Below are 18,776 nucleotides of genomic sequence, written 5' to 3' on the forward strand. Positions count from 1 at the left end.
GCCCTGAAGCATGAGTTTGCGTCTCCAAGCCGGTGAGAGGTGGTATTTGGGGGGGATTTTTTTTACATTGAGTGGCGGCAGCTGCAGGATTCCCGATAGATGACAGCTGGGTGGTCATCTAAATTAGGCGGGCGGCGCGCCCGGCTAAAAGGCCCTGGGGAGAACACTGCATTAAATATCACATGGGGTTTTGACCAGTGATTGAGACATGACCTGCTTCATTTGCTAAATAGCATTGTGGCTTTTTAAAGGTCTCTGAAGTCTTTTCATCCTCTGATATATTGAAGTGGTTTGAATCATTTTATGGGTGTGTTTGCATGTTGCACTTTTTGTGAATATACACTTTGAAGTTGCATTTTCTTGATTTGTTTCTAACATATTAAAAACAAGACATATTTTTCTTGCTGGGTCTACAGCATCAACCTAAGCAATGGCTAGAGTGAGAGATCATGCAGAGAAGTTGAGGCTGAAAAGAACAGGGGAAACAAAACCACAAAACTCAAAAGAGCAAAACCAAAGTGGAATTGTTCCAAACAAAACGGTGTACCAAGAAATTGTCCTTCAACTCATCTGTTGAATGCCAAATGTCTTTATTCATTCAAGGTTCCGTAAGTTCATACACTGACTCAATGACTCGACATGTACATGCTTCGGCCTACCCGGCCTGCATCAGGAGTCTTGGGAGTCTTTGACTGTACAAAGAATTGAACGAGATAATGTACCCACCAACCTAAACGTTGCTTCAAGTCTCTGGAAACGCTGCAAAACGTCGCGGCCTTGAGGCTGTAAAGCACAATATCAAACTACTGCATCTCAAGAAGGGCTTTAACATGCTATGCCCTCTGTGGTTTCTCTCTCAAAATCCCCCCTCCCCTTTATAACAGATTTTTTTTTTTTTTTTTAAATCTTCATTCATTTGTTATTACAAATCAGAAGTTATACCAGACTGAGATAGTGCTGTGCTTGGTTTCTAAGATTGAAGATTTGGCAGGTTATCGCAGTACTCCTTAAATCTTTATGTTCTGAAAAGAGCAGAAAAATATGAGGCTTTGACTGCTACTGTAAGCAGATAAGGCTTGAAGGCTAAGCAGTGGTTGCTGTATAGGTGAAGAGTACCGGTAATGCTAAACTATGGATCAAGAGTAGTTCTGCAGTATATCTACAGTATGTTATTAACAGGAACAATATCTTGTGCTGTATCAATCCACAGTTTGCGCTGTGTACATGTCATGATGACACTCATAGGGAGCTAACTTTTCTGAATAGCTGTGAATGCTAAGCCCATCAAAAATTATTCATCCTTGGGCAGAGCAATATTGGAGGTGCTTAAGCACTCATAGAGGTGGCTCCTATGTACTGCCAGGAGTTGAAACTTGTTAGCGGCAGTGTTCTGGTACCGTTTCTTTTGAGCGATTAGACTGTACTAGGAGACAGATGCACAGGCTTGCACTTAGGGGACCTCCTTTTATAAACCAGCAATGGCATGGTTTTTTTCAAAGGGTTATGGTTACATGTATTCCAGAATGATTATACTTTGAGCCTGGGAACCTCCAAGGAGTTTTGCTTCACTTTCACAGATTCCTGTACTGTGGTTGGACAAACAGAGGGTCATCTATGTGTGAAGGCCAAATGGGAGCATATTTCATAAAAAGACACATAGGCACCTATCTCTCTTTATAAAATATTGAGGCTAAAACAGCAGAAATAGTGGCTAGAATAAAGCCAGATATTTATGTCTACTCAGGGGCAGGTGTAAATGCCCTTGCATATTTTACAAACAATAGACAAAAATCATGACTCCATGTACAATCCACCCACACTCTACCACTGAATACACCTACAAGCAAGGTAAGTAAAAGTATGCATCTTCTTCTCAAAAGTACACTTATATGCATAACCTGGAGTTATTTTATAAAAGTTATTTTACATGCATAGAAATCTTTTTCAATAATTATCCCTTCAAAGTTATTGTACAGAGGTGTTAATTTCAGCTGAGGAAGACTTTTTTTTTGGGGGGGGGGCAAACGGAAGCCTTTTTGCTTCATAATTATTATATTTTATAACTTCTTGTATAAAAAAAAAATTAGCCAGCTATATATATTTATAAATTCTAGAGCATTTAGGAAGATATTTACATAAGTTTTAAATAGAAAGAAAGCCCACAACAACTTTGGAAAGGGCAAACCAAGAAAGAGAAAAAAAATATAACTACAATTTCCACCAAATAAATTGAACAAGCAGAGGCAAAATCTAAAGTAAACTTGGTCATAATCACAGGAGGAGTTGGCTGCAAAGGAGATATTTAAATTTGAGAATAGATCTGATTGCTAGTGCACAGCAAATCCTCCCTCTCTCTTGAGGATTTAAAGACTTCCCCGCCTCCTGCATCCTGCTCTGGAATTCTCTTCTTTTTTTAACTTGGAAAGAATGATCATTTAAAAATTTCAAGTGTGCTTTGAAAACCTGGTTGTTTCAAGAGGCTTTCTCAATTACCTGTCTTTCCTCTTTCATATAACTGTACTTAAGTTTTCCCTTACTCTAACCTTTCTCTAACTCCTAGCTTTCCTTTCTACCTGGGTTGATTGTCTTTCCTTGAGTGAATGTAATTACCGTATTTTCTCACATATAACGCGCGCGTTATACGTGGTTTTTACGTACCGCGCATACTCTTGCGCGTTATACGCGTGAGCACGTTGTACAAAATTTTTTTTACATAGTTCCCCCCCCCCGACGTCCGATTCACCCCCTCGCAGGACCGCTCGCACCCCCACCCCGAAGGACCGCTCGCACGCACCCGCACCCCCACCCCGAAGGACCGCTCGCACGCACTCCCACCCGCACCCGCACCCCCACCCTGAAGGACCGCTCGCACCCCCACACCCTCCCGACCCCCCCCATCATGTAGAAGCTCCTACCGGTGTCCTGCTTCTTCCTCTTGGCGGTCCCGACACCTGACACGATCGGGGCAAAAGGGAGCTCAAGCCCTCTTGCCCCAGCCAACCGCGGCACCCCCGACACGATCGGGGCAAGAGGGAGCTCAAGCCCTCTTGCCCCCCCGACACGATCGGGGCAAAAGGGAGCCCAAGCCCTCTTGCCCCGCCGACTCCCCAACTCCCCAACAATATCGGGCCAGGAGGGAGCCCAAGTCCTCCTGGCCCTGGCGACCCCACCCCCCCGCCACTAGTTGTTCGGGCCAAGAGGGAGCCCAAACCCTCCTGGCCATGGCGACCCCCTACCCCCACCCCGCACTACATTACGGGCAGGAGGGATCCCAGGCCCTCCTGCCCTCGACGCAAACCCCCCTCCCCCCAACGACCGCCCCCCCCAAGAACCTCCGACCGCCCCCCCCAGCTGACCCGCGACCTCCTTGGCTGACCCCCACGACACCCCCACCCCCCTTCCCCGTACCTTTGTGTAGTTGGCCGGATAGACGGGAGTCAAACTCGCCTGTCCGGCAGGCAGCCAACGACGGAATGAGGCCGGATTGGCCCATCCGTCCCAAAGCTCCGCCTACTGGTGGGGCCTAAGGCGCCTGGGCCAATCAGAATAGGCCCGGGAGCCTTAGGTCCCACTTGAGGGCGGGGCCTGAGGCACATGGGCCCAACCCGACCATGTGCCCAAGGCCCCGCCTCCAGGAGGGACCTAAGGCTCCCGGGCCTATTCTGATTGGCCCAGGCGCCTTAGGCCCCACCAGTAGGCGGAGCTTTGGGACGGATGGGCCAATCCGGCCTCATTTCGTCATTGGCTGCCTGCCGGACAGGCGGGTTTGGCTCCCGTCTGTCTGGCCAACTACACAAAGGTACGGGGAAGGGGGGTGGGGGTCGGCCAGGGGGGTCACGGGTCGGCTGGGGGGGCGGTCGGAGGTTCTTGGGGGGGGGGCGGTCATTGGGGGGAGGGGGGTTTGCGTCGAGGGCAGGAAGGCCTGGGATCCCTCCTACCCGTAATGTAGTGCGGGGTGGGGGTAGGGGGTCGCCGTGGCCAGGAGGGTTTGGGCTCCCTCCTGGCCCGAACAACTAGCGGGGGGGGGGGTCGACAGGGCCAGGAGGACTTGGGCTCCCTCCTGGCCCGATATTGTCGGGAAGTTGGGGAGTCGGCGGGGCAAGAGGGCTTGGGCTCTCTTTTGCCCGATCGTGTCGGGGGTGCCGCGGTTGGCTGGGGCAAGAGGGCTTGAGCTCCCTCTTGCCCCAATCGTATCGGGGGTGCCGCGGTTGGCTGGGGCAAGAGGGCTTGAGCTCCCTCTTGCCCCGATCGTGTCGGGGAGTCGGGACCGCCAAGAGGAAGCAGTAGGACACCGGTAGGAGTTTCTACATGATGGGGGGGTCTGGAGGCTGTGTGGGTGTGAGCGGTCCTTCAGGGTGGGGGTACGGGTGGGAGTGCGTGCGGTCCTGCGGGGGGGGGGGGGGGGTGAATCGGACATCGGGGGGGCATCAGGCTTTCAGGGTGGGGACAGGACTTCAAGGGGGAGAGGAGAGTGGGGCGGGCGAAAGGAGAGTCGGGCAGCATGCGCGGTATACAAAAATTTCTGTACATAAATTTGTGGTTTTCGCGCGCTATACCCGTGTGCGCGTTTTACATGGGTGCGCGTTATCTACGTGAAAATACGGTACCTTTCTTGTTGCAAACTGTAGTTCCTTTCCATATTGATTTTACTTTAGTATTATTAACCGCTTGGATATGTGTCATTAGAGGTAGTATGGCAAATTTTTAAACAAACTGTAAACTATAAACTTCAAAGCTGGAGTTTAAACCTAACATATGATCTCCACCTTAGAAACACAGTCAAACACATCATGTCGTGAACTAATCTATCAAGCTGGTGCTCATGGAAAAGTACAATTATGTATAAGCCGACTCAAGGACCTAAACAAGTTACATAAAAGTTGTCTTTGAAGAAACAATCGTGCCTTCAAGAAATGTCTGAGAGCATCTGATTATCTATCCCACAGTGAAATACTTTGATCTCTTAATCACAGTAACAGATAGCAGAGGCTGAAGGTTCATCATGCCCTTAACTCCTATAGCCTGCAGATATCTGTTGCAAACTAAGATTGAACAGAATTGTGGCACAAAATATAGTTATCAGATCTACAAACTGACTCTCAAGACACGTGCTGGAAGAAAAATTGCTCAGACAGGCAAACCTTAGGAAATCCAAGAATCTAACTGACCTTTTACCTCTATAATTGACACAAGGCATTGTAAGGAAGTTCTACTCTATTTTATTCTACAAGTTTTATATTCTACCCACACTCCAAAAAGGATGCGGAGTGGTTATCTTGGTTTAATTCTCAACATTTGAGGGATGTACAGTTAATTACAAAAAACCATTAGCTCTTTTCTGTAAACAAATATGTTTTTAAGTTTTTCCAAGTCACACTGAATATAGTAGTGGGTGTGTAATCGTAGCTTAAAGGGCAAAGAAGTCAAAGAATTACTGTATAACTGGATAAGACTTCTCAGTATGCAAATAAGCAAAATATATATCTGACTTATAAAATAAGTAAAGTGTTCACATACACTCAGAATTGTGAAATTTGACCAAGATCATTAGTGTATGTGAACACTTTACTTATTTTATAATTCAGATATATATTTTGCTTATTTAAGTTTTTCTAAAACATAGATAGATGGAATTTGTCTTAATTCTCATGGTAATATAATAAAACAAATGATCATAAAAAAAAGCTTTAATCAAATATTTCTCAAAAAAGTGAGTTATGTCTATAAGCAGGAATAACAAGTAAATTATCCCTCCTTTTACAAAACTGTGATAGTGGTTTTTAGCGCAGGCCGGTGCGCTGAATACTTTGCGCTGCTCCAGACACTCATAGAGCTCCAATAAGTGTCGGGAGCAGTGCAGAGCATTCAAAGCTGGCCTGCGCTAAAAACCGCTATCACGGTTTTGTAAAAAAAAAAAGGGGGGGAGGTTAGTTAACTTCCTCTGAATTTTTACCATACAGATTTAAAAACTAAACAAGCTAATCTATCCTGAATATGTAAATTTATAGGCAGCTAATGAAGACCAGTTAGGAGTGAAGTAACATTATCAAATTTATTTCTTCTAGAAATTAATCTGGCAGCAGTATTCTACAACTGCAGCCTTTTGGGGAATTTAATCATAACATTACAATACTATCTAATAATTATTTGCACAACTCAGAATAAGCAAGGAAAACACAGGAGCCATGACTTACTCTTCTGCCTGGATGGAATCAGCAGGGGCTACATAATTGCTTGGGATGTACCCTGTTTTTCCTGTACCAATTGATCTTGCTTCCCACCAGTCTCCTTCTCTGCAAAATTTTTAAAAAAATTATCTTTAGAGAGTTGATCACAGATGCTATGTCACAATTCTTGTAACCTCTTGAAAACCTTTATGTAATCCGCCTTGAACAGCAAGGTATTGGCAGAATAGAAATCACTAATGTAATGTAATGTAATCATATCAGAAATACTGTACAGACAACCCTTCACCCAACAAAATCCAGAACAGCCAGCCTGTGGGAAATAAAAATGGACAAGCACAACTATATTTTTAAACTAATAATCCGCAAACTGTACAAAAACACGATGGACCATATTTATTTTGCACAGAAAGACATGGCTTTGATAGATCATAACATTAAAGCATCATACAAACAGCTGGTGGTGCAAAGTACCAAGGTCAGTTCCCAATTCCACAGACACAAAAAAATGTCTGGGCAACCAAACTATAAAAGGGTTTACTTTATTTACAAGTTTATATGGGACAGGCACTTCAGGGAGAGGGAAAGGAGGCATGGCTATATACTGAGAAAGATCCAAATCGTGTTTCATTCTCTTTCTCTCTTTTATTCAGAGAAATCTTCATTTTTTTGGCTGCCTGAATGTTTCAAGTTTGAGTACAAGCAGTTATTTCTCTATAAATAAGATGGCAATTTGTAAACAGAAACAAAACTTAAGCTCTAAACTTATTGCTGGGTTGTGGCTGCTGAAGAACAGACATGGCTCCCCAGTCCTACTTGAGCTTCAGGACAGTCTTCCCCCTAAGAGGGATTGGAGGATAGAGAATGACACAGGGACAAGTTTGTCCCAGTCCCTGCAATAACTCAATTTCCTCGTCCCTATGAGTTTTGTCACTGTCCCTGACTCATTCCTGTAAGCTCTTGCCTTAACCGCACAAGCCTTGAACACTTAATGATTTGAAAGTGTTTGAGGATTGTACAGATGAGGACAAAGCTTGCACGGATGGGGCAGGAAAAGAACTTGCGGGGACGGGAAAATGAGTTCCTGTGGGGACAGGAAAAATTTGACCCCGTGTCATTCTCTATTGGAGGATACGCATACAGAAGGCCCTCCTCCCAATGGAGATAGAAGGCATCCTAAGCTAGCTTACGAAAAACAAGAGAAAACTGCAGACAAAATGTACAAGATGCAGGTTATGTTTATTATATGAAATGCGGTTAATAGTATCACCTTTCAACAAACCAAGGGACCCGACACGGTCCGTGTTTCAGTTAACACGCCTTCTTCAGGGATCCAAGATTGATAAGGTTTCGAATTAAACCGCAATTCAAATAGATAATAAACATAAACCTGTACTAACCTAGGGTAATCACTAGCCGAGGAACTCAGCATAAACTTGCAACGAAGCTTGTCATATTCTGCCCAGATAAGTGGCATGCCATGGCTGGTGATGCATTGCTACCTCCCGACTGCCTCCTGACACAAGGGGTAAGATTCAGTAACCCTTAAACACACACACACACACATGTTGACATAGTACAAGGCAACATGATTGTCTGTTTGGATCAGAATAATTTAATTTGATAGTCAATATCTGAAAACCTTTAGAGTGTTTCAGCCAGCAGCTCAAGGAGATTGATGTTGAGGTTGAATGTTCTGAGTGAACCTTGTATATGAAGTTCATTTACATGAGCATCCCAATAAAGGTTGGATGTGCTTCTGAGGAGGCTCTTTTAATTGTTTGTTATTTATGGATGTTTGTAATGATTAATATGTGTATACTTTTGTGACCCACTTTGTTAAAGGTGGGCTATAAATAAATAAACAATAAACTATCTGTAGTCAGGATTTTGGGGAAGGAGGAAATTGGAATGAAACTCCCTGACTCAAACTGGTTCAAATCTACCAGAGGAGGGATTGCCTCAGTAGGGTGACCGAGAAGGCATCCTTTATGTTCCCTGTGAATTGATACCACTGGTAAGCTAGAGTCTACTTGGCATCTTACAAATGGGTGTGACATGCATTGCGGAAGCCCTGTGACCAGCAGACTGCTGTGAACCCAACAAACAATGCAAATGGAGTGCATCTGCTCTCACTTGAGGAAGGTAAGGGTTGAAACTGAACCGTGTCTAGCAGAGCTACAAGGTACTTCAACTGTTGAACTAGGAGAAGGTGGGATTTTGAGTAATTTATTACGAATCCTAGTAGCTCCAACACCCAAACAGTTCGCTGTATTGATTCTTGAGCATCTTTCCTTGATGTACTAGTCAGTTGTCAAGACTGGGTAACATGTGCATGGCCCATCTGCGTTGACACTGTGACTATAGCAAGACAGTTCGTAAACACTCCTGGGGCAGATGCAAGGCCAAAAGACAGAATGCAATACTAGAAATGGAGTTTCCTTATTCAAAATCTTAAATGAGACATCCGAGAACAATAAAACCAGTTCTAACCAAGGCAAGTTTCAGGACAGTAGCACAATCTGTTCCAATACCATACCTAAACTACCTATAACAGAAAAAGAAATAAAGAGACTACGATTACTACAGAACACTGCTGACAGACTGATTTTCAGAATGAATAGATATGAGAAGGCAAGCCCACTATTAGAACAACTATGCTGGCTGCCAATGAAAAAGTGAATCCAATTCAAGAAAGCATGCATGGGTCACAAATTAATCTATGGAGAAAACTCGAATGGACTAACATCAGATTATCAAGGTCTCACACTTCATGAGGACCACAATGTTTCAAATTATCCTACCCATCACCTCAACAAGTTTGGAGAAAGATGTTCAAGGCTACCTTTGAATACCAAGGACCTCTTATCTGGAACAAACTGCCAAAATACCTAAGACAACCTACCATTTACTTTGACTTCTGGAAGAAACTAAAGACATAGCTCTTCTCTCTATAGCCAGCCTCCTATCCTGTCATCTCTTTTCTTTGACAACCATAAGATATGACTTAAAATATATAACCTCAAGAACTTGATATAATTCTTATTGTAAACTACATAGATTCCTTGTAGAGACTTGCGGGATATAAGACACAGTACTGTATTGCAGTGTTTTTCAACCTTTTTACACCTATGGACTGCAGAAATAAAAGAATTATTCTGTGGACCTGCATCGGTCCGTGGATTAGCGGTTGAAGAACACTGGGCTAAGGCGTGGGCCAAACACCCCCCATCTCTACCCAATCTCCACCCCGACCCCATAATAGTACTAATTGCACCTTGCACGTCCTGTGCCTCATCTGGAAGCCTTCCCTCTGACGTTGCAACGTCAGAGAGAAGGTTTCCGGTTCAGGCGCAGGATGCCCTTCGGAGCCACTGCCCGTGGCTTTCTGCAATGAATCAGTTAGAAAGAGGGAGCTGGCTTGAAGATAACGCCCACATCGATCGCACCGTGGACCGGCAGTTGAAGAACACTGTTTTGGGCCTGATGCACGTGCTGGCCCTGTGGACCAGCAGGAAATTTCTGTGGACTGGCACTGGTCCATGGACTGGTGGTTGAAGAACACTGCTGTATTGTATCGTATACTGAGACGTATCTGAATGTGGATATAAGCATTCTTTAAGTCCAGAGAGCATAACTAATCACTTTCCTAAATCAAGGGATGGAGGGCGCCCAGGTAAATCATCCTGAACTTTTCTGTAACCAGATATTTGATCAGGGTCCTCAGATCTACAATGAGACAAAATCTCCTCATTTAACTGGAAATGAGAAGTACTTGGAAGAGGCCCTTCTTCCCCTGATGGAACAGACTCGACTATGTAGGCCTTTTAAAACAGGACCAGTTCAACCTATAGACCAGGTAGGGCACTGGCCCAGGATGCCAGTGATAAAGGGTGCCAAAATCTAAGTTCAGTCTACCTTCAGAGACATAGATAGTAGACTGCCTGGATTTCAGTTCCCTGAGCCATTGCCTAATCTGGTCCAACAGGAGATGGGGAGATACTGGATCACAGGTGTGTGCAGGGGTGGCAAAGAAGAGACACATATACCAGATTGCAGGTGGGGAAGACACCAATTAAAAAGTTAGCTTAAGAAACCAAAGTCTCTTGAGCCAGACTTGTTTAAAAAGGAAGAGATTTCCTCTGCGAGGACTTCCTAGTGCAGCTAGCTGAGTGTTGATACTCTTGGTATCAATTCTGGTCTCCTTATCTCAAGATATAGCGGAACTAGAAAAGGTTCAAAGAAGAATGACCAAGATGATAAAGGGGATGGAATTTCTCTCGTATGAGGAAAGACTAAAAAGGTAAGGGCTCTTCAGCTTGGAAAAGAGACGGCTGAGGGGAAATATGATTGAAGTCTACAAAATCCTGAGTGGAGTAGAACATATACAAGTGGATCGATTTTTCACTCCATCAAAGATTACAAAGACTAGGAAACACTCGATGAAGTTACAGGGAAATACTTTTAAAACCAATAGGAGGAAATATTTTTTCACTTAGAGAATAGTTAAGCACTGGAACGCGTTGCCAGAGGTTGTGGTAAGAGTGGATAGCGTAGCTGGTTTTAAGAAAGGTTTGGACAATTTTCTGGAGGAAAAGTCCATAGTCCGTTATTGAGAAAGACATGGGGAAAGCCACTGCTTGCCCTGGATCGGTAGCATGGAATATTGCTACTCCTTGAGTTTAGGCAAGATACTAGTGACCTGGATTGGTCACCGTGAGAACGGGCTACTGGGCTTGATGGACCATTGGTCTAACCCAGTAAGGCTATTCTTATGTTCTTATGAACACCAAAGTTTATACAGTGATGTCACTGGTAGAATTTTTTCTCTACCTCTTTTTGCTGGTAGGGAGAGATAACAACCCAGTGGAGCCAATGCTAAGAAATAGAGCTGGTGTTAGAACACGTAGAATGTCCACAGGGCACTAACGCTGGAGACAATGTGCACGTCTTAGATGGCAAGTAGCATTAAAATGTAGTCATTCGTATGTAAATGAGGTCCTTAGCTATTCCCTTTTTATGCTTTTGAACAAATGCAGTGTCTCAAATCCTTATATAAAAAGGGAGCCATGCCTGTCTATAGACATAATAATCAAAAAAGTGACAGAAATTCAAGTTTGGCAAAATGAAATAAAATGTGAATCTCTCACACCAGTTAAAACAGAAACACTGGATCAGTATTCACAGACAACAGACCTCCAAAGAAAAATCCCTTTAGCTCTAGAATGCTGATCAGTACTCCATTCAACCCCCCCTCCCCCATCAAAGCTGGCAGATACAAACATGGAAAAACAACAGAAGCTACTTCCAAAAGGATGATGCTAAAGTATATTTGTTAGGAGACATATGAGTGACTGGAGGTTATTAAGTAGGTCTGGACTTCATCAAGGGTGAAAGCATCAGGGCATGTGAAAGTTTATGAAGGCATAGGTGTGTGAATAACTGGGTAGGGATGCGGGAACTATTGGGGTGGTGTTTCTCAAGTGCTTTTCTTAGTCATTCACTCCTAACTCCACCCCCTCATACCTTTTCCTACACCCTCTCCAAACAACCCAAACAAAGTCACCTTAAGCACACCTCTTCAGCCTCACCCATAAGGCCAAACCATCTGCTAAAACCCTCCTACACATTTTCTACCCTTATATTAATATGTACAATCATTCCTACCACATCATATATACACACACACACACACACACACACACACACATTCCCCAGCAGAAACTTCCATGCACACCCTCCATACCCAATACAATCCCTCATAAGCACCTACTACTAACACACACCCATATACTGCGCCTGAATGTAACTAGCGAGAAAGGTATGAACTAAGTTCCTTTATATCCTCCAGTTCCCAAAAGCCCACCACTGCCCAAATCTATATTGGAAAGCATTCCCAAAGTCATGCCTCTGCATGTATTCTCTACTAGTTTTATTTTTCAATAGAGCTTTAGCGTAATAGAGGTCAGTTAAGTTCTTAGTCACAAAACATTCCTTGAAGATAAGACATACTGTAGGTCTGCCAAATGTTTCTTACAAGTCAACCACCACCCATTTTCCTAATGTCATTAGAAGAAATGGTTCTGCACTAATAAGCCTGCCCCGATGCTATTAAATTTCCATACAATATCAACAAATGAAATGGGGGGGAGTGTAGGAGGGGAAGAACTTACGTGTTGTTTATTATCTGGAATCTTTCACCCTTCTTGAATGAAAGATCTTCTGTCGTTCTAGCTTCATAATCATATAAGGCCACAAAAATAGTCACACCACCTAAGCGGAAAAGAAGACTCGGATGTATTAGTTATCAAGTCCAATACAATAATCTTCAAAGATATATATATATATATATATTTTTTTTTTTTTGTAACATAAAAGCATCTAATAATGATACAGGGATTCTAGTTTTGAAACTTTTGGACTTCACATTATGAGTGTTATGCCATATTTATTTGAGTGTGTCTGTGTCCTCATGGCTGTGCATGCACAGTCAATTTACATCTATAAAATTCATATCTATAGGGAAGAAATATGCAAAATGTAAAACCTTTTCTTGTCGATTTTTCCATCTTCATGTAGGCAGAAGAGCAGAAGCATTTGGAGGCAGAAAGGATTAGGTTCTTACTTCGATAATCCTCTTTCCTGTAGAATAGCATACGATTCCTTACAGATGGATTGTGAACCTCAACTTGTAATTTGGATTGTAGATGGCATTAATCATTTTTTCAGCTCCAACTCCTTGTCTTCTTGGGCAGTACCCTCTCTCTTCAGACTATACCAAAGCAAGCAATAACTCCTAAGAAAGAAAATGATGATAAGGAGGAGCTTGGGGGCACTTCCCAATAATGTTACCTTTGCTCTGCTCTACAATAGGAAAAAAAACAGCAAACAAGCATTGCAATTGCAAAACTAAAGGTGGAACCAACTCATCATCTACCTGTGTGCAACCAGTACTAACACTTGTATGGCTCTGTGAAAGCAGCGTGCAGCAAGCAGTAGAATTCTAACCCACTGCCTTACAATAATTTTTTTTCTTCTCTTTTGGCTGCCACAAGTCCAGCCATTGGAAATTCAACTCAGACTAGAAACCCAACCAGGTCGTGCATGTGCAAGACTGGAGGGTTAGGACTTCGATGGGAAGATAGGACTTAAATGGGAAACCAAGGTGGCAAGGGGCCCCTTCTGGTGATTCAGACAGGTGACCTGTTTGGGCCGCCGCGGGAGCGGACTGCTGGGCGGGATGGACCTATGGTCTGACCCGGCGGAGGCACTGCTTATGTTCTTATGTTCTTATTACAGTATTCATTGCAGGCTGTATGCATCTTCGACAGGGCAGGGTGTAAGGAATCATATGCTGTTCTGCAGGAGAGGATTATCTAGGTAAGAACTAATCTGTCCTTCCTGTGCAAACAGCATGCGATTCCTTACCTGAGCAGTTCCTCGAGTCTAAGGTGAGACAGATGAGCCTGCAACCGAGGACCCAAAGGCCACGCCTGCTTGTGCTGAAACATTCACTCTGTAAAACTTCGTAAAGGTATGAAGAGTGGACCATGTTGCTGCCCTGAAAATTTCATCATCAGGTGGCACTGCCTTGGACTCTGTCCAAGAAGTTTAAGTTTATTTAGTTTTTGATAAATCGCCTATCTAGGAAAATCTAAGTGGTGTACAACAAAGCAAATTGTATAAAGAAAGGTTAAATGTTAAAAGCAGACATAAATTACAAGAGAGGTAAAACCAAATATGGGAGACATAAAAAGAATGAGGAAGAATGATGAGAAGAAATACAATCTGGAGCACCACATGCTACCACTCAGCACTTGCGAAATGCTTTCTAAAGAAATAGATGTAAAAGAAATTGAAGAAGCAATAAAATGTATGGCTAAAGATAAATCTCAAGGACTGGATGGAATAACATTAGAATTTTACTTGGCATTTCAAGATATGATTACCCCTCGCTTAGTGGAATACTATTCATATCACTTGGCTCCTCTTTAGGGAACTGTACAGGAGCAGCGGCTAAGTGGTACAAACATTTTAAGAACAACTGGATGGACATAGGTATCTTACAGTGAGTGGGAGTTAGGAGTTGAAAGCAGCTTCGAAAAAGTGAGCTTTTAACTTGGATTTGAATACAGCTAGAGAAGGAGCCTGACGTAATGACTCAGGCAATCTGTTCCAGGTATGCAACTTGATGGGCTGTAGCCCTTATCTGCCGTCATCTTTCTATGTTTATATGTTTCAAAAAGACAGAAGGGACGGAGTCTGGAGCTGGCAGTAGAGGAGAAGGATATGGATAAGGGGGACTTACCAGATGAATGGAGTTCATGGTAGGGAGCAAGGGGGAGATAAGTGAGGAGAGAGATTGAGAAGCTGCAGCGTGAAGCACTTGTAAGTCAGTAAGAGGGGTTTGAACTGTATTCAGAAATGGATGGAGGGCCAATGAAGTGACTTGAGGAGCGGGGTAATGTAAGTATGGCAGTTCTCGCGGAATAAGTTGTGCAGCAGAATTTTGAATGGATCGAAGGGGAGAGAGATGGCTGAGATGCTACCACTGTACCATTGCCCAAGAATGCTCTGACTGCTTTGCCTTTTAGCCATGATTGAAAAAAGCAGAGAGCTAACTGAGTGGCTCTCAACGCCAGTCTGTTGATGGACCATATTCTCTGTGATGGCAGCCATCGGCCTTGCAAAGACCACCCCAGCCATAGAGACAAGCATCTGTCGTTAGAATCGCCCACAACTATGTGGAGAGGAAGGTCTCTGGATAACAATTCCAGCCGGAGCCACCATTTTAAGCTCTGTCAATTCTCTGTCGTCCAGGCTAACTCCTTCTGGAATAAGTCTGATTGAGAAGACAATGTGCAAGCAGTGATTTCTTTAAGGGTCACAGATGCATTCTTACCTATGGAATCACCATCACAGATCCCAGACTATGCAGGTAATGCCAAGCAGTAGGAGCCGAGTTTGCCAAGATGTCTAGGATCTGAGCTTCAGTTTGCCTGGCTCTGGAAGAAACACTCAGCCCTCTGCCATGCTGAACAGGATTCCCAGATACTCCAGACACTGAGTTGGTTCCAGGTGGTTCTTTATGAAACTGATAATCCACCCAAGATCCTGTAAGAGCAGGACTACCTGAGCAACTACCTGGCGACAGTTCAGCAAGGACGGTGCTCTTATCAGTCAATTGTCCAAGTAAGGATGAACCTGGACTCCTGCCTTCACAGGTGAGCTGCTGCAACCACCATTACTTTGGTGAAAGTGCATAGCAAGTGGTCAACCTGAAAGACAGCACTGAAAACTGAAAGTGCTTCCTTAGCACATGAAACCTGAGAAATTTTCTGTGATCTGGGAATATGCACATGTCAGATCCAGTGAGACAAAAACTTCACCCAGAGCTACTGAGGAAATGACAGATTTTAGTTTCCATCCAGAATCTGGGAAATTTCAACACCATATTGACTGCCTTGAGATCTAGAACTGGTCTCCAATCGTCTGAGTTTTTCTTGGCCATGATGAAGTATACAGAGTATCTCCCTGCGCCTGAGTCTGCATCTGGAACTGGCTCTACAGCTCTAATCTGTAACAGCCTTTGCACTGTCGCTCTGACCTTGACAGCCTTCTCCTGTCTTCCTATCAGAGAGTCCAAAAAGAGGTCCCAGAGTGGGTGATAAAGTTTGAGCTTCTAACCCTCTTGAATTATATCAGCACCCACTGGTCTGAAGAAATCTGCATCCAAGTCTCACAGAACTCCGAAAGTCTCCCTTCTATGTGGGGGACCTTGGAGACTGACCTGGCATAATTGGGACTTCTTAGAATTGGCTGCTGAATGCAAGCTGGATTTCCGGGCTCTCTTTGAGCTACAAAACCTGTCTAGATCCTTGATAGAACCTTTGAGACAAGGATCCAGTAGTCCCATAACGTGGTCTGTACAGTAGTCCCATAACGTGGTCTGTACCCACAAAAGGAACAATTGAAACTGCCTGATCCTCATGATTTAATGTCTGGCAAGAATTTAGGATGATGGTCCATTACACTTGTCATCAGGTTGTCCAGTCCTTTGCCATACCGCATGTGCCCTTTAAAGGGGAGTCTGCTAAAGCAGCTTTAGATGCCAAATCTCCCATCACTGCCTGATCCAGAGCATTCTGCAGACAGAGATTTTATAAGCTGAGACTTTACTCATAACTCTAAGCATATCATAGATAGTGTCAGTCACATAATCCACCCCCATCAGGATGACAGGGGGCAAACTGCCCCTTCTGTGCCTGCATTGTGGCTTAGCATTTTGTGACAGGCTTAAGAACATAAGAACATAAGAGTTGCCTCTGCCAGGTCAGACCGGTGGTCCATTGCGCCCAGCAGCCCGCACCCGTGGCGGCCCATCAGGTCCATGACCTGTTAAGTGACCCTGTCTTTCCTGTACCTATCTCTATGTCTATCTGTCCCTGCCTTTCCTATACCTATCTCTATGTCTATCTGTACCCCTCAATCCCCTTATCCTGTAGGTATTTATCCAAACCTTCTTTGAACCCCTGTAGCGTGCCTTGCCCTACCACAGCCTCCGGGAGCGCGTTCCATGTGTCCACCACCCTCTGAGTAAAGAAGAACTTCCTAGCATTTGTTCTAAACCTGTCCCCTTTCAATTTCTCCGAGTGCCCCCTTGTATTTGTGGCTCCCCTAAGTCTGAAGAATCTGTCCCTGTCTAATTTCTCTATGCCTTTCAGGATTTTAAAGGTTTCTATCATGTCTCCTCTAAGTCTCCGCTTTTCCAGGGAGAAAAGCCCCAGCTTATCTAACCTATCAGTGTATGAAAAGTTTTCCATACCTCTTACCAGTTGCTTTTCTCTGGACTCCCTCAAGTACTGCCATGTCCTTCTTGAGGTACGGCGACCAGTACTTGACACAGTACTCCAGATGGGGGCGCACCATTGCTCGATACAGTGGCATAATGACTTCCTCCGTCCTGGTCGTGATACCCTTTTTGATGATACCCAACATTCTGTTCGCTTTCTTTGAGGCTGCCGCACATTGTGCCGATGCCTTCAGTGTTGTATCCACCAACACACCCAGGTCTCTTTCAAGGTTACTTACCCCCAGCAATTATCCCCCCATTTTGTAGCTGAACATCGGGTTCTTTTTCCCTACATGCATGACCTTGCATTTCTCTATGTTAAAGCTCATTTGCCACTTTTTTGCCCATTTTTCCAGTTTCGTTAGGTCCTTTTGGAGGTTCTCACAGTCTTCCGTGGTTCTAACCCTGCTGCAGAGTTTGGTGTCATCTGCAAATTTTATAACCTCACAATTTGTCCCCGTCTCCAGGTCGTTTATAAATATATTGAACAGGAGCGGTCCCAGCACCGACCCCTGCGAAACTCCGCTCGTGACCCTCCGCCAGTCGGAGTATTGGCCCTTTACTCCAACCCTCTGTTTCCTGCCCTCCAACCAGGGTTGGAAACACAAAGGATGCTGCGGCTGCTGCCTTAAGGCCTAAAGCCAGCGCTTCAAATTGTCTTTTGAGGACCAAATCCACTCTGTGACCCTGCGTATCCTTCAGGATCACATCCTCTTCACTAGGCAGAGAAGTTCATTAAGTAACCTGCGCTACCAGCGAATCCATCTTAGATGGCATAAACAATTGCTGAAATTCTGAAGCCATGCGAGACAATTTGTCACCTCCCTCGCCCCCCATTAAGGGATCTTCTGGCATGTCACAATGCTCCGTTATCATCCTGGTAATCTTTGGGTGAGATACTTTTTCTAGTGCAATAGGTGTGTCATTCTGGACATACAAAAGCAGTCTTAGAAATCTAGGGCAGGACCACTGTGCCAGCTTGTAACACTGAGGATCCTCATGCCTCTACATCCACTCTATAAAATCTTGGAAAATGTATGTCCTGCAGAGTGGACCAAATCACTGCCCTACAAATCTAAGGGGAGACCGCTCGAGCTTCTGCCTAGAGAATGACACGGAGAAAAAATTTGTCCCCGTCCCCGCGACCACTATCCCTGTCCACGCCCCATCCCCGTGACTACTGTCCACGCAGCATCCATACAAGCCTCAGTACTGCAATATTTAGTTTTTTCTTCCTTATAAATCAAAGTTCTGGCTGCTGAACTAGAGAAAGAGATGTTCAGCTGGCAGGGCTTTGTTTATAAATTTTTATCAACACAACTAATATACTACTTTATCCTAAAGCAAAAATAAAATAAATAGAAAATTTTTTTCTACCTTTGTTGTCTGGTTTCTGCTTTCCGCTTTCCTCATCTTCTCATTGAATTCCTTTCATCCACTATCTGTCTTCTCTCTGCATCTTCCATTTGCTCTGTTACTGTGCCTCTTCCTTCACCCCCTCCCCACCATTGGCCTGGAAACCCATCTTCTTCCCTCCGCTCCCCCCATAGTCTGGCATCTCTGTCTTCTTCCCTTCCAGCATCTTCTCCCCACTCTCTGTTCCCCATTTCCCATCAGCGTCTTCTCCCCACTCTCTGTTCCCCATTTCCCTGCAGCGTCTTCTCCCCACTCTCTGTCCCCCATTGCTCTTCAGGGTCTTCTCCCCACTCTGACTTTCACATTTCCCTTCAGCATCTGTT

General features: G+C 44.3%; 1 protein-coding gene across 3 annotated transcripts in view; it reads right to left on the minus strand.

Moving 5' to 3' along the window:
- YES1 (YES proto-oncogene 1, Src family tyrosine kinase) overlaps positions 1–18,776 on the minus strand; it is a 141,178-nt gene that overhangs the window by 75,401 nt on the left and 47,001 nt on the right. For all 3 annotated transcript variants that reach the window (XM_033933945.1, XM_033933944.1, XM_033933946.1), the window contains 2 exons: positions 12,359–12,458; positions 6,195–6,293 (listed from right to left, as the gene is read on the minus strand). In XM_033933945.1, coding sequence (XP_033789836.1) covers positions 6,195–6,293; positions 12,359–12,458 — 199 coding nt within the window. The remainder of the gene's footprint in view (positions 1–6,194; positions 6,294–12,358; positions 12,459–18,776) is intronic.

This window comes from Geotrypetes seraphini, chromosome 2, assembly GCF_902459505.1.
Source record: "Geotrypetes seraphini chromosome 2, aGeoSer1.1, whole genome shotgun sequence".
In the NCBI taxonomy this organism is placed as follows: Eukaryota; Metazoa; Chordata; class Amphibia; order Gymnophiona; family Dermophiidae; genus Geotrypetes; species Geotrypetes seraphini.